Source organism: Falco biarmicus, chromosome 4, assembly GCF_023638135.1.
Source record: "Falco biarmicus isolate bFalBia1 chromosome 4, bFalBia1.pri, whole genome shotgun sequence".
Classification (NCBI taxonomy): Eukaryota; Metazoa; Chordata; class Aves; order Falconiformes; family Falconidae; genus Falco; species Falco biarmicus.
This window is the reverse complement of record NC_079291.1, coordinates 102,361,042-102,376,941: the sequence shown is the minus strand read 5'-3', so window position 1 is coordinate 102,376,941 and position 15,900 is coordinate 102,361,042. Positions and strand designations below refer to the sequence as shown.

At 50.6% G+C, this 15,900-nt stretch overlaps 1 protein-coding gene across 4 annotated transcripts in view; it reads left to right on the top strand.

Moving 5' to 3' along the window:
* NCKIPSD (NCK interacting protein with SH3 domain) overlaps nt 1–13,566 on the top strand; it is a 54,097-nt gene extending 40,531 nt beyond the window's left edge. For all 4 annotated transcript variants that reach the window (XM_056335123.1, XM_056335120.1, XM_056335124.1 and 1 more), the window contains exons 8-13: nt 159–297; nt 6,261–6,341; nt 7,524–7,652; nt 9,559–9,651; nt 11,166–11,338; nt 11,918–13,566. In XM_056335123.1, the coding sequence (XP_056191098.1) occupies nt 159–297; nt 6,261–6,341; nt 7,524–7,652; nt 9,559–9,651; nt 11,166–11,338; nt 11,918–12,121 (819 nt within the window). In that variant the 3' untranslated portion in view covers nt 12,122–13,566. The remainder of the gene's footprint in view (nt 1–158; nt 298–6,260; nt 6,342–7,523; nt 7,653–9,558; nt 9,652–11,165; nt 11,339–11,917) is intronic.
* The last annotated feature ends 2,334 nt before the right edge of the window (nt 13,567–15,900 follow it).

Below are 15,900 nucleotides of genomic sequence, written 5' to 3'. Positions count from 1 at the left end.
ATGCTGCTGTTAAAATCCAGTAGAGCTTCTGGGTTCACTGTCACCCTGGAAGGGTCTGTGGCTTCCCAACAGTGGGAATTTCTAGCCAGTTATATGTCTCTGCCTTAGAGTGAGCTCTCATCTGGGACATCATTTCGTCTAATAAATTGTTTTTGCAGGAACACAGGGTGCCATTACGGCTGCTGCTGTTGAAGTGCTTTGGAGCCATGTGCAACTTGGATGCTGCAGTCATCTCAACACTTGTAAACTCTGTGCTGCCAATGGAGCTGGCCCGGGACATGCAGACTCACACACAAGGTGAGCTAGAGCTGGTGTACCCAGGTCCCCAGGAAAGTGTCTTTCTATTAAATGATTTACAGCAGCACTGGTGGCCCCCCTCTGCCTGACTGCTCTGGGTGCCCAGTGCTCTGGAGAGAATGGTGTCTTTTTTTTTAAAGTTGTTCAGGTTATTACAGCTGTAAGTGGAGAATGCACGGGAGGGGATGTTTCAGTCCAATAGTGCAAGGCCCTCTAGCTCTTGAACATGGCGTTAATGATCTGCATCACTTTTTGTAGGTGTCTTAAAGTTGCTCCGGTTTTGTTTCGTGATGCTGACAAGAGACACTTGCAGATCTCAAGGAAGATCTCTGCAGTTTCTTATAGGCAGTTTTTCTCAGCACTCTTCATCAGATCTTTGCAGAATTTCTTGCTGGTGAATGAGATGTGTGCCGGTTAAAGGAAAGGACCTTCTCTCCACCACTGGGCCAAGGGAGATGGTAGTACTGTTAACAAAGTTGTGGTCCTGGTCCTCTGCAGGATAGTGCCACAGCCCTGCTTTCCCCACCTCTTTGCTTTCCATCCCTAGGTTTTGCCCTCATGTTCCTTTTACTTCATGCTCCTACTCCCTTTGTTGGGATGACCTGTCCCTGCTACTAACAGGAACATCGTTCCTGCCCTCTGAGCTAGACATGCTCAAAAGCGTGGTGGTGGTGGTGGTGTGGTCAGATTTTGCTGATCTTGGTCCCTCAGAGTTCCTGATTAGCCCAGAGTCCTTTATTTCCCAGCAACCAGGAGCAGATGCTGAGGAAGAGCCTGAGAACAAGATGAGCATGTAGTAATACTCCTCTGACGTTACCTTCCAGCTCCCCACGTATGCCTGGCCCTGGGCGGTCACAGCTTTGCTCCCCATTTTGAAGTCAGCCTGTAGGCCACCTGTGCTGGTACTACTTTTTCCCTTGAAGGGATGTTGTAAATCCATTGTTTTGTGGTAATCATGATGCACAACTAAAGTAGCTATTGAGTGACCACAGATCAAATCAGAAGAGCCTCAGTGTCTGGAGCTGTGCTGCCCTGACTGCAGTCTGTAGCCTGTTGGTTTGCTGTGGGCATCATGGAGCTGTGGAGAAGTAGAATTCGGGGATGAGACTGTGTGGGGATTGACAAGTCCACGCAGAACAGGGACAGTCACATCCATTTCATGTGAGCCAAGTAAATGTCCAAGATGACTACCTTAGACATGCATAATAGATGCCACCGTCCCCAGCATCCCACCACGGACACTGCCAACACTGTGTGGTGGACAGGACTAACTGGGCTAATCTGATGTCTGAAAAGGGGTATGAGAGGTGAAAATCAAGCCGGTTGCAGAAGGCTTTGCACGTGTCTTTGCTTAGATGCTTTGAAGTGTGGGCATTTCAAGGGTGGGGAGTGCCTGAGAAATAGTGCTTCATCTCAGGGCAGGGCAAAGCACTGGTGGTGTGGTGCGGGACTGAGATCATTGCTCCTGTGCTGGCTACACTTTCTCAATATGCCACTGCAGCTTATCGACGCTATGCAGTGAACTTGCCGTGCTAGTGGTGGTTTATCTGGTTATGCATGAGAAGCTGCTTTTCTAGGCTGAGGTTCTACTGCCCAAGAAGTAAATAATAGTTGGTTGTGGGACTACGACTTTATTTCTGTGGCAACGTTATTCCTGATTTTGTGCTGCCAAAACCTTACTTTATCGTGCATCCATCACCAATTCATAAAGATTGTTTCCAAGTGAGTGTCTTCTGCACCATGCCCAAACAGGCTTCAGTCTCCTGCTCTGTTCCCCGAGCTGCTTTCGTGCAGGCAGGATGGACTGGTCGCCCTTTTTACTCCTTGCCTGGTTGCAGCGTTGCTCTCCAGAGAGTTTTGCCAGGGGCTGCATCATCCCAGACAGCATGGCTAAGCCAGCCTCTTGATATGATGGAGCATCAAGCTCTGACCCAGGTGACTTCTGCACACCTTTGCTGATCTGCACATAGGACTTCTGGTTGAAGCAGACCTGGCTCCCAGCAAGTGTTAGCTCTGCTTTGGGGACCTAAAAAGCCCTGCAGTGGAAGTGGGTGTGTATTGGGTCTGGTTGAGATGGTATTAATCTTCCCCATAGCAGCCTTCATAGTACTGTGCTTTGTGTTGGTAGCTAGAAAGGTGTTGATAACACACCGGTGTTTGGGATGCAGTGCTCACACAGCATCAGGGCTGTCTCTCCAACATTCCCCCCTCACCAGGAGGCTGGAGGTGGGCAAGATCTTGGGAGAGGACAGAGCCAGCACAGCTGACCCAAACTGACCAAAGGGATATTCCATACCATATGACATCTGCTCAGCAATAAAGCTAAGAGAAAGGACGAGGAAGGGGGAGGCATTTGTTATTTATGACGTTTGTCTTCTGCCTCCTGGGAAGTGGCTGGCCACTGCCTGCTGACGGGAAGTAACATCTTTTGTGTTCCTTTGCTTCTGCACTGAACCTTTGCTTTTGCTTTATTAAGCTGCCTCTATCTTGACCCATGAGGGGTTTTTTTCCCCATCTTATTTTCTCCCTCTCATCCTGCTGAGGAACGGAGTGACAAAGAGGCTTGGCAGGCACCTGGTGTCCAGCCAAGGTCAATCCACCACAGAGTGCAAAGTGGCTCTGCTCTGTCCTCTGAACTGCCAAGCTGAAGCTCTGCAGCATCTCTTCTTTCCCTAGCTTCATCTCAAGGTGAGGGTTTTTTGTCTCCTCCGTGCTGTAATACGTAGGCAGTACAGTTGAAGGGTGGCAACTGCTCTTACTTTGCTAACAGGCTGCTTTTGGTTACAGGAGCCTCCCAAATCGGTCTCCTGATCCTGTGCTGCCTTGCTTGTGCTAAGCTTATGGCAGGCACTTGCACAGATGTCATCTGGGTGGCATCCAGTCCTCTTAGCCTTCACAGCAGGGCTGCAGAGAAGTAACCATCCTTGACCCAAATGTGTCCGTCCCTCACAGGTGTTTTAGGGCATTAGTAGTTCCCTCCTGCCATTCTGGTGCTTACTGCTCCATGTCCTGACAGCAAATGGCAAGCGGTACCTTGTATGAAAACATGACCTTGAATCCTGGGATGACTTGAGCTTATTTTGGTACTAAAAACTGGGGAATAGCAGCTGATCCGTGACATGCTGTGGAATAGCTAATCCCTTCTGCGGATGGCAGGGACCAGAGCAATCGATGCCAACAATAAGCAACTGGGGAGCATTGAACTGGCTGCAGCAGCACCGTGGGATCCCTCCTGGCTTGTTACAGCCGAGGCAGCAGCTCTGTGTTTGGATGCTGGGTGCCTTTGATGAGAAGGCACTCTACCCTGGGGCTGATACAAGTGTGTTGGCTGCTGGCCAGTTCTTCTGCCAGATGCTTGGGTCTTACTGCTTCTGGACAGCCCCTTCCCTCTGCTGCGCCTGGCCTGTACATCTATCAGTGTTAGAAAAGCTTATAATAAGCCGCAGCAAGATAGAATTAGCCAGAACAATTCCAAAGAAAAGACAGGGATAATGCCATTTGTAATGGGGACTTTCTCCCCTGTTGCAGCTCGGTGTACATGCAAGTGAGCTGTCAGGCTCCTTTCACATAAGTTTTAGACGGTTGTGTCTGCTCTCAGTGCCTGGATTTTGCACTGCTGTGTTTAGAGGTTGGAAGGAAGGTCTTTGAAGGCCTCTGAGAAACATCTTTCAAGCATCTTAGCAGCTTTCTTACTAGTACCTCAGCTGGCTTCAGAAATGCAGGCTGGTGAGCAAACAGGCACATCTCTCCTGCCCTTCGCGGCCTCTTGAGTGATGCTTAATCAGTCTGTTGTTGGCAGTGTCCCTCTGCTTCAGGAGAGTTGCTGTTACTATGTATTGTAATGCTGTTTACTTTCTTGAAGCCACTGGTGCTGCTCTGGAAGAAAAAAAATAAAGCTGTGCTTTGACTGGCAGTTACTCTGTTCTTCAGCATGGAAGAGTCTTGGATGACTCTTGCTGCAGCTGGGACACTCCAAAAACTTCTCGAGTCTGTGCTGAGCAAGTGCACCAGGTTGATGTGGATTTGCCCCAAGTTCGCCTTTCTGACTGGTTTCAGCATCCTTTGATTTGACATCCTTAGGCAAATATGATTTGTCACATACCAGTGGAGTCTGCTGTCAGCTGAGATGAATGGACATTAGTTCATGGCAGATGGGCCAAGGACATGTAAAACTACCCTCCCCCTTCCCATCTGTAATTAATCTCTTCCTCCATATTTGCTACAACCACATGTTTATCACTGGCTTCTCAGATCATTGTTTCATTGCTCCTAATGTGATGAGAGAGAGTTTTTTTCCTGAAAGTCTTACTAGGAACATGGGAACAGCAGGTCCCTACCTACTGCAGTAACCTGCCTCTGATACCCAACTCCTGAAGCCATGGAGGAAAGAATGAAGGAATTGTGAGGTGAACAGTTTGTCAGATTCTTTCTGCTACAGTGAGCTTTGTCATCACTGACACCTTATAGCTGAGAGCTTCTTAAGTAGAACTCATATAGAAGTCATTGAGCATCCTCCCTCTTTACCAGGAGTAAACAGCCGTTTCCAGCTTTCCTTTGCTGTCACGTGGTCTAGAGTGCTCTCCTACAAACTCTTCATCTTGTTAATGCTGTAGTATCTCTGGTTAAGCCCCAGATGATCTGTTTTTACAAAATAGTATTTGCTATTTGAAAACTCAGGCATCTTGTGGAGCTCCGACAAAGTCTGTGCGTTATTTGTTTATAGAGGCTTTTCTCACAGAGCTGACTTTCCAGGGATGCAAGGCTGGAACGATTACCCATGCGAACAGTAAATCTGAGAGCTGCCAAGTGTTGCAAGTCTTTTGGTCAAGTCCAGGAGTATGCATTGACGGCGAAGGCATCAACCTGTGCAGTGAAAACCAAACTGCGGGGTGCAGGTGCTTAGAGATGGATTAGTTTGTGCATAGAGAAGTGAAATGTCTTGAGGGGTTTGGAGGGAGTTGCTGGAACCAGCACAAATCATGCAGGGAAGCAGTACTGTTGGGAGAAGCATCGTACATTGAAGGGACTCTTTTCTCCTCTAGTGAAAAGTAATTTTGGTCAGTTTTTTAATAAATACACACTCAGTTTCCTTGTAACAAGCAACCCTAGGCTCTTCCTGGCAGATGTAGCTGAACTTTATTTAACCAGTATGTGTGGTAACCTACTTGATAAAAATAATACTCCTTTTCCTATCATCTTCAGGCTTGCTGATGTGGTTGGAGGCTCATTTGATGATGGCACAGATCCTATTCCATGACTTTTTTTTTTTTTCTTTGCAAATATCTGTTGAGGTGTATCCATTAATTAAAATTCAGGAGAGGCACCGGCTGTGGTTCTGTGGAGCGTTCACGTATAGCTGCTGCCAGCAAAAATTGTGTTGGACTAGCAGGCTGGGGGACGTATTAATGCTGGAGACACATGTGGCCTGGGAGGTGGGCAGATGCACAGCCCGAGTCAGGAGCAGTGATCTGGTCTCCCCAGAGACCTTTTATACCTCCAGGCAGAGCTGAGGTAGTGAAAGTAGAGCAGTGCAGAGATGGTAACAAGCAGTGTGGCTGTCCGGGGGTGGTGTTGGTTGGAACAGGCAGTCTTTCAAGGTGGCCAGATGGATGCTTTTTCTGGGTTCAGTAATTACATAACTATGGGATGTGTCCTGGGACTGTGCAGGGGAGTTTTTTAATTATTCAGATCAAGTTTGCTCAGATCCTCTTAAGTGGAGGGGGGAAAAAATCGTGAATTCTTGTTGTGATTATTTTTAAATTGCTTTGGAAACGCATGGCACAGAAGGCGTGTGGTGTGCTTAAACAGGGGGAAAAATGCTTTTATAGCTCAGTAAATACAGGAATGAGGAGCAGTCTAATCAGTGTTAAATGTCTGTATTAAATGTGTGACTTCCCAGCTGCAGCTGGGGAACAGTGTCTCACATCCTCAGAAGAACTAATGGCAGAACCTTTATCTTGCAGATCATCAGAAGATGTGCTACTCTGCACTGGTGTTGGCAATGATGTTCTCCATGGGGGAGCCCCTGCCATATCATCACTATGGTAAGAGCAGCTTATGCTTATGGCTTGGTAGGACAGCAAAGCTGATGGTGGGACATCTGGGGCGTGCTGGCAGATGCAGGGAAGGTACCTTTCCTGGTGGCCGAGGTGAGGACAACTAGCAGAAAGCCCAGCAAGACGGATGCCGTGTTGCAGAAGCCGTGGAATTGCCTGCCACTGTGACTAAGTGGCATTTTGTTATACCTATGCCCTGTGTGAGAGCGTGTGCCTCTTGCCTGCCTCAGAGACACTGTGTCTGTTGATGAGGCTGAGAGCGCAGATCGCTCCACAGGCACCCACTAAACTGTCAGCTGCATAACGTGGACTCTGTCTGGTCTCCCTTCTAACAGGACTGTGCAGCCCAGTGTATTTCAAGTTACTGGGGAAAGTGAAGGTGATTAAGGGTATTGCAGTCAATAAAGTAGTACAAACATTGTGCCAGATCTGTTTTCTCCTCTGTCCTCTCATTCCAGCCTTCAACCAGAAAGCCCTGCCTGCCTGCTTCTTCCCCAGGCCATCTTGTGTTTCCCATAGTGGGGAAACTCTGGGCCCGGTTTTCCTAGCAATGCAGTAGACTTTTATAAGCTTCTTTTCAGAAGCATCACTTTAACACCCCAGTAAACGCATACAAGATTTAAGCTGGTGCAGTACAGACTGTGGAATGAGCCTCCACACCACCTCCTTTATCTCTCCTCGTGTAACTGTGGCAATTATTTCCTGCAGGTAGACTTACTTGCATGAGTTCCTGAGCTTTCCTAATAGCTGCATTGAAAAATGGGTTATTGCTAATGATCTGGATGATTACTCTTTTTTAAATAGGTGGATTAAACTAGTGGTCAAGAATACAAACCTTTTCCTACCTGAAGCCTTCTCTGGCAGCAGTGATGCTGCAACAACAGCTAGAGTAGGATTTGGTGTTTTATTTATTCCAAAAAATTGCTAGTGGGGGACCAAATTTCAGAGTTCCCTGCACTGTGAATGTTCTCTGAGCCATTTCTCTCTTGCACAAAGACACTTCAGTGGTCTCTCTAGTTCACTTGCAGCGTAGTTAATTCCCTGGAGGCTGACACTGGCACTCCACCAATGCTTTTTAAGCACAAAAGCACGGAGAAGTGGCTTGCGTGGTCCCTTGTTGCCTGGTTTATTTTCACTGTGTTGTAAATGCCCCTCTTTCTCCTTGTGCAGAACATCTCAACTCTCAGTTTGTGCAGTTCCTGCTGGATGTGATTGAGGATGGGCTGCCCTCGGACACCACCGACCAGCTGCCTGACTTATTTGTTAATGTCCTTCTGGCCTTCAATCTCCACATTCCAGGTTGGTTTGGTGCTGCTCTGCCTTGGCAGGATTTCAGTGGTCTGGCATGAGGGTGTGAAGAATAGAGAGGGAGAGTTGCGGGGTCTTCATGGTGCTATGATAACCTCTCCAGCTCCCTAGCCTCTGGCAATACACTGCGCTTAAATATTGTACAAAACCTTAGAGGACAAAATGGTCTGAGAGCCCATGTCCAACCAACTGACCCTCTGGGGCACAACAGCTCTGTGACGCCCAGCAGATTTCTCTCTGTGCTTCCACATTGCCCGGATCAAAGCAGTTGCTGGGCTGCACTGGCAGAATGTGAGTGGTGTTAAGTCATAGGCACAGCTGATTTGGGAGAGAAAATGCTTCAGTGGGTGTTTCTTGGTACCAGTTCAGAAAGAAAGCCCTTTGCCTTCTGTAGGTCTTGACAAATCCTCTGCTTACCTGTCTGCAACTCTTGAAGCTCGTTCAATGCCTGTGTGTTGGGGCCGGGCTCCTCAGTCTCGGCCTGAGCTGTGCTCTCTCCTGATGGCCCTTCTCTGTTCTGCCTCCCCTGCTGATGTCCATGAGAACAGACAACGCATCCGGTCCCTAGAGAAGGGCATTTGCCCTCTCACTGCCTGCAAGTTTTGAAGCCTGTTGTTGGAAGACTGGAGAGTAGTTCCAGGTCCTGCTAAGAGAGGCCACTCCTTACCTCAAAATCTCCTGTTGCTCCAATTGTCTTTAGTCAATTACTTTCCCTTGTTCTGCTTCATGGCTTTATCCTTGGCTTCATGGAGAGAGGGGAGTATAAGGCAGCAAGGACATCGTGTCCACTAATTTACTTGTTATTTTGAGTTGTGCTTCATTAAAATTTATGTGGAAGTTTCTAATTTCATGTAAAAGTTGATTGCACAGAGACTGATTAAGTGTATCTCTGCTGCTTTCATTCATTACCCCTTCTCACACTTACCTATATACTTTCTGGCTGCAGTAATTAGGCAATAATGCATGACAGGCAGCGTGTTTCTGGGGGATTATTGCCCACCTGGGGTGTAGCTGAGAGCAGTGACTTGTTCTTAGCATCAAAGAACATGTTAAATGATGTTCGGGTTGTTTATTAGTGGATTGGATTTTTTTTATTCCTCTGTCTGCAAGATTCATCTATCATACAGTTCAATGGTGCAAATTAGTTCAAAACCTCCTCAAAACATGTTATATTGATGCCCTTCAATGTAGAGGACCCTAAACCACTCTGCAGCCTGTGCAGTGTTTTAGGATTGCCAGCCCTGTGCCACAGAAATAGCCACACCGTGCTGTTTGGATGCTTCTGAGTGTGCGCACTCACACTTATGCATAAGATCTGCTAGGGTGAACATGCTTTAGTTACAACAAATCACCCCCAAAGCAAGCTAGCAGACGTTTCCTGGAAAAAGTCTTCAGCCCCTTGCACAGCCCAGTGCAGAGTGCTGGAAAGAACAACCCTTCCCCTCTGGCATACTCCTGGGACCTGGTCATCCCTTCTTATGAGAGCTTGCAAGGCAATAAATTCCAGCAGGACACTGTTGATATGAAGTAAGAAGATAGCAGGGAGTGGAGCCCTTGGCTTCAGAGGGTTGTGAGCAGAGGTAATGTTTGACAACAGGTAGCCTTTGCAAGGTATTTCACGGTATTTGACTGGCGGGACTGGAGCCCACGTGTGAATCGGATGCATGCAGAGAGCACAAAGTCCCAAGGGTTTCCTGTGGTGTTTCCCGATTTTCACCTTCCCTCTCTCTGCCCACCTGCTTTGTGGGGCTGAAACTTTTTGTAGCCCTGGCAGACTGTGGTTTCACCAAGCTCCCCAGAGCACTGATGCAAAAGAGAAGTCCTCCACTATTTTTTATTAACTGTGGCCTTCAGGAAACGAAGGGATGTGGATGTGCTGAACGGGTTTCTTCCTTAGTTCCAGAACACAGTGTGATCATGACTACAATAAGCAAGCACTCGAACGTCAAGACTTTCACAGAGAAGCTGCTGCTGCTGCTGAACAGGGGAGGTGAGTGGCTGCGGCACCATTGCATGCCTGGCAGCGGGTGCAGCTCACGGGGACTGAGGGACGAGCCCAGCGCTTGTTAAGGGGTCAGGTGTGTTGGGGATGCAGGTAGCTGAGGAGCTGCCTGCTCAGGCAGGACGTGCTGCTTCCTGGTGAGTTTGTGAGGGTGACAGGCTGCACTGCTGAGGATGGCGCTGCACAAAGAATAAAGTAATGCTGATGGCATCTAGGGAGAGAGGAGAGGCATCTGGCCTGCTGTTTGCATGTACTTCTGGGTCAGATCAGCCCTGTCTTGTAGTGTGGCTGGCTGCAGCATAGGCAAGCTCTTGCCTGGGAGGCAAGCTGGTCCTGGGCCACTTCTGTCCTTGGACAGACAGGACTCCATCAGTGCTGGCACAACCCTCAGCCCGTGCTGGCAATCATCTGCCCTAGGGGACAGATGCAGGGGGAGGTCTTGCCTTACAAAATGCTGCTTAGAGTGGCACTTCCCATTTCAGAATTGCCGGCAGAGGGTTAGCTTTGTGGCTCCTCCAAGCGTAGAGTGAAATCCACTGTACATGTAGAGCTTTTGCAAAGCAGATTGCTAGAAAGCTGGAGATCTCTGCAGGAAGAGCGGTGCCAGGTATCTCTGCCTGTGCTGCATGCCACTATTGTGCTCTTTAATACCTTCTGGAGCACAGGGACTTTGCTGTCTGAGATTCATTTTGCTGATTTGCTGGTAAATAACTCATCCTGTGATGCTCGCAGCACATCTTACTCTGGCTTTAGTTCTCTTTGGGGTTGCAAATCACTGTCTCCACACAGTATCAGCTTGAGAGCAGCCAGCATCTCAGTGCTCTTCTGTCTGGCCTCCTCCCAAAGCCTTTGTTTAGCCCTTTCCCTGCAAGATTCCCTGCAGGGATCACCTTACTGTGAGGGGCCGGGGGAAGAGAGAGGGGGGCTGCAATCTAATGAAGATGCTTCTCTTTTGCCCGCCTTCCTGACAACTGCAGGGGCTACAGTGTCCCAGAGCCCTTCTTGGGGTCTGCAGGGATGTGGTTTTCAAGAGAACAGGATGTGGTGACTCTGGGATATACTAGCTTGGTCTCTGTGGTGAAAGCTCATTTCTGGTACTGGCTCTGATGGGCTTTTCAGAGGGGTCATTGGACCAGACTTAATAAACCGGGGAGAAAATGAGTGGTAGCTGTTGAGCAAAAAGGGGAGGCACTGAGAAGCAGTGTGCTAATGAGCTCTCACCTGGGATGGTAGGTGAAACATAAACAATGATTAATGCTAAGGCTAATGAGTTTGGTCTCAGCTTGGTACCCTGCAGAGCTGCCATCCTGATTACACAGCTTTGTGCAAGGCACCAAGGTCTGCCAGCACAAAAGGTAGCCACAGGCAGGGAACGGCAGGCCAAGGGCAGGGACAGCCTCCTCTCTGAAGCCTGCAGGGTCTAATGAAGGGGTATGCACTGGAGATGGAGGAGGGGGCAACCGGGAGCATGTGGCTTAGCATGATGTCTCTGCCTCCCCCAGATGATCCAGTTTGTATCTTCAAGCATCAGCCACAGCCACCACACTCAGTGCTGAAGTTTCTGCAGGACATCTTTGCCAGCAAGGATACAGCCAGCATCTTCTACCACACGGACATGATGGTCCTGATAGACATCCTGGTGCGGCAGATTGCTGATCTCTCCCCAGGAGACAAGGTGCTCACAGTGACCCTTAGGAGTTAGGGAAGGGAGCACAGTCCCAAAGCAATGGTGTTTCTCCTGGCCCTCTGTGGGGCACTTGCTAGTGTAGGCAAGAGTGGAGTCCTGGTGTGGGCATGACATTTCTGGGTGTTCAAATCAACCTTGGGGGCCGAGGAGGAAGGGGAGATTTATCCTGCTCAGCACACAGCAGTAGAAAGGCATGTTTTAAGAAAGATCTGCCAGGCTTCTGGTGGTCTGCACCCTTCTGTTCAGGGACCTTTGGGAACAGGGACCTTCTGAGTAGTAGAAGTAAGAGGGATATCTCTGTTTTGATATTGCAAGAGGCAGAGGATGTGCACATGTTTGAGAGCGGGTGAAGAGCAGCACTGAGTTGCTGTCGGGAAAAGCAGAGTTTTCCATAGCTATTAATGAGCCTTAAAGGAAAAGCAGGTGCCTCTGGAGTCACTTTCTTGGCTGGTGGTGCAGCGGCAGCTGTTCCTGTGCTCATGCTGTAATGGAGGCTGGCCATGCTTGTTTATCTCACTTTAAATCTTTCATTGTGCTCTGTGTTTTGTCTCCCCTCCCACATGGCAGCTGAGGATGGAGTATCTGTCTCTGATGCATGCCATCATCCGTTCCACACCCTATCTGCAGCACCAGCACCGCCTCTCTGACCTGCAGGGCATCTTGCAGCGCATCCTGGGGGAGGAAGAGGAGGGCCAGCAGTGCCAGATGGACAAACTGATCATCTTGGAGATTTATAAGGAGTTCCCAGAAATCTCTCCTGGTACCAGCTAACCGCACCTCAGCTTGGACTGGAGTTTGAACCACTTGGATCAACGACTTCTCTTGTTGACACTTCCTCCCCATTCCCTTCCAGTACAGCTCATACCTTATACCCCTCCGTGCGAGGCCTAAGGTTGGGACAGCGTTCACCAGCCCTGTAGAAGCGGCAGTGGCAGAAAGGGCATGGGGTGCCCCCAGAGCCTGGTGCTCAGGGGAGGCTGGAGCAGGGTGGGTTGCTGGCATGTGGCTTGCCTGCAAGACTCAGGCAGGAGGCATTTAGGCAGCTGGTGTTAGCGGGGAGGGCAGAGAGCTTGCGAGGGACATAGCGGTGGGGGGCGAGGTGTTTAGCTGCGCTGGTGTCCTGAGGTCCCGAAGAGAAAGGCCTTTGCCTTAGAATATCACTTCTTTTCCATGTGCATCTCTCTCCCTGCAGTGACCAAGTGGAGTCTGCTGGTGCTTGGAAGAAGCTTTTGTAACATCTGTTTTGTTTTCTGCTGCTAGTGCCAATGTGCTGCAGCCCTGCCAAGGGGAGGTAGCTCGCTTGCTGTCTAATGCCTTGTCTAGTGAGCCTTTCACTCCCTCCTGGCCCTCAGCTTTGCCTCTGGGTAGCAACCCACCTAGGGTCATAGAGGTCTTACCCCAGCAGCTGCTTTTTTCAACCTGCTTTCTATAGTGACGTTTAAATCTGAATTTCTTGCACACTGTGGCAGCCTACAAGTAATGACCGTGTGGGTGACATTGCCCTTAGGAAGCCTTTGGCCTGGACCGTGATGCAAAGATGTGTCCTGCCAAGTGAAAGCTGCTGTTTGCCACCTCTCGCAGCGTTGCCCCTGGGCCCCGAGCAGAGGGGCTGCACGTGGGCAGGCGCTCTCCGTTCGTGAAGCGTGTGGATTTCTTGCCTTGAGCTTCGTAGTAGCTCTGCCTCGCTGCCCTCCCTCTCCATGTGGCGGCAGTTGGAGGCAGCGTGAGCCTGGTGTCCAGTAGCTGTTCGTGACTCTGCACGAGTGTGGGGAACCCTTATTTATATTTCCTCTAGGTTTCTAGCAAACGGGATTAACCTGTTTTCCTCTTACAGGTAGTCACACATGCTAACATGGGTCTCTTAGATATTTGTGTGCACAGTCTGGTCACTCCCTGTCCCCAGCTCTTCCTTTGCAATATCTGGTGTAGGAGCTATTGGAAAGTGGAACTGGAAATACTGAGCACTGTATTTGAGGTTTTTGTTGGGGTTTTGTTGTGTTGTTTTTGTTTTTTTTTTTTTACCTTGAGGCAATGACACAAGCAGGCCTGGACTCTGGGCACTGGGCAGTGATGCTCAGGAATGGAGGGGGTTAATAACCACCCTCGCAGAGAAACCTATTTTTCCCCTGTAAAAATGTATGAATGTCAAAAGGGATCCTGTATTTTCTTAAACACTAAGTGTAACATGCAGAGGAATAAAAATGTCTTAAACTGGACTTCTGTGAGTGTAGTCCTGCCTGCCCTGTCTTGTTGCGGGGGGACGGACCAAAACAGTTGGGGCAGCTCAGGTGCCTGCTGCCTGCTAAGGCAAAGCAGTGGGTGCTGATAAACAGCAGTAACGCAGTAGTTTTCCCACACCCAGCTGCTCACATTGTGTTTTCCTACCATGTTGCTGGCAACGAGTGTTGGAGGGCAGCAGCCCTTGCTACTAGGGTCACAGCCATCGCTCCCGCAGGCCTGCCCAGCATCGCTGCCCCAGATTAGGGGTTTGGCAGAGCTTGGACTCGGCAGTTTGCTTCCCACAAAGCGCACACAGCCTCAGCTGGCTCCCGGCAGAGCTGCGAGGCAGCAAGCCCGTACAGCAAGGGTGTAATGGTCTGTATCGAGTGCTAATGAATCGCGCTCTGGCTGTGGATATCTGTTCCCAAACCTCGGCCCTGCATGGTGGTGCTTTGGAGGGTGCCTTGGATGGTGGGGGGTGTGTGTGTGTGTGTGCGTGGGGGGAGGGCAGCAGGCGCTTGATAAAGCAGGGAAGCTGGTCTCTGCTCCTGGCTGCGTGCTGGGGGAGCCAGCTGGGCAGGGGGCTGCAGACCTGGCCAAGAGGAGGGGTGTAAATGCCAGGTGCAGGCTGTGCCCCCCACCCCAGACATGGGGGCTGCCTCAAGCACAGCTGCCTGCAGCAATGGGGCCAGGGCTGTGTTCCAGCTCCTGCCTCTTTGGCCAGTGTCTCCCAGGTGCCTGGGCTTGTGGCCTTGCAGTGTGTCAAGCTGCACACCTAGGGGGGAACTGTGATATGTGAGGGCTGCCAGCACTTATGGGTGCCCACCCTGAGCTGGCTCCCCTGTGCCCCATTGCTCTGTGCAGCATACGGTTGCACGTCCCCCTGAGCTAACCTCAGCTTGCTTCTAGGTCCTGCCTGGGCTGGCTGTCAGCTTGTGCCCTGCTGCAGTGGTGGGATGTTGCTGTGCCACTTGCCCTCAGTGACACAGCCCAGGCTTTGCTGGGTCAGGCTGGGGCAAGCCCAGAGCCCAGCAAAAGACCAGAAGCAGGCAGGGCCTGTGGCTCTGCTGGCCAGAAGCACACCCTGGGCAATGCTGCCTGTGACAGCGCCCTGCCTGCCGTGGGGGGCTGGCAGAGCCCTGGCTGGGCTAACAGGCAGAGCTGGCTGCTCCCTTCAGCACCCCTGAGCTGCTGCCGTCCCTGGGGCTTGCTCGCCTCAGGTCCCAGCTGCAAGCTAAGCATGACCCCCTTTGCACCACCACCATGCCATCCCCGCAGCCAGGGCTGGAAGAGCAGGGGGGGCAGCCTGCTGGGGGGGGTCCCGCTGCCTGGGAAAGGCCTTCACACATTGCAGGGAATCAAACCGCAGCATGGGAACTCCTTATCCCCGAGCCCGCTCAGCAGTTCCTGCTCCATGCACGGGTGACAGGCGCAGATAACACGTTTCCATTAGCTGTAATAGGCCGCTATTAGAGCACTATCTCCTTGTGTTGGTGTGTTTTCAGCGTGGTGCAGCAGTGAGGGGTATTGCGGGGCTGGCACAAGGGAATGATGTGCTGCCTGTGACCTATGCCTCTGCTTTATTGTCTGGAATGATTCAATTACAATTATTTTGTGGCAGTAATACCCTGATGATTTTTTCCTCCTCCCCTGAGCTGTCAGCTGGGCAATTAGAACAAATAAAGTTGAAAGCCTTCATAATTTTTTTAAAAGTATTGCCTCTCTCCTGATTGGGTTTCTTGATGGCAAATCCCCAGTTTGAGGAGGTGTGATGTATAATCCAGCCGGCGGCGGAGGCTCTTGCAAAGCTCCTGTGACACACGGGTGCTGCGCTGCCCTTTATTAGCTGAGGTTTCTCGGATGAGCCGTGCATGGGGCCGGGGCTTCTCTGGCATTAACCTAATGGCAGCGAGGCGGGGGGGGGGGGGGCCTGGAGGGGCAGAACATAAATCCCCCTGGGGCACCACGTGTGCACGACTGGCATGGCCACAGCCCTGTCAGCGCTGGTGCTGGACCAGCCAAGCTGGAGGCATTTTGTGGTGGCTGAGGAGTTAATTGTAGCAGATTACCAATGTTCAGGAATCCTACGGAGTTTATAAATTAACACGCCAGCTTCTCCAGAGGCTTAGAAATCCACACCCGCCAGGTGTCAGGCCTCAGCACTGCGTAAGCACCACCAGGACTTCCCTCCAGCACATGCTGAGCCGTGCTAGCCACGGCTTTAGGGCTTGCTTGGTAGTTCCCGTGGTGGTCCCCAAACATTGCTCAGTGCAGGCACTGGGGCAAGGACAAGCCCTGCCTGCTCTGGCCACCCTGCCGCTGCCTGGGTG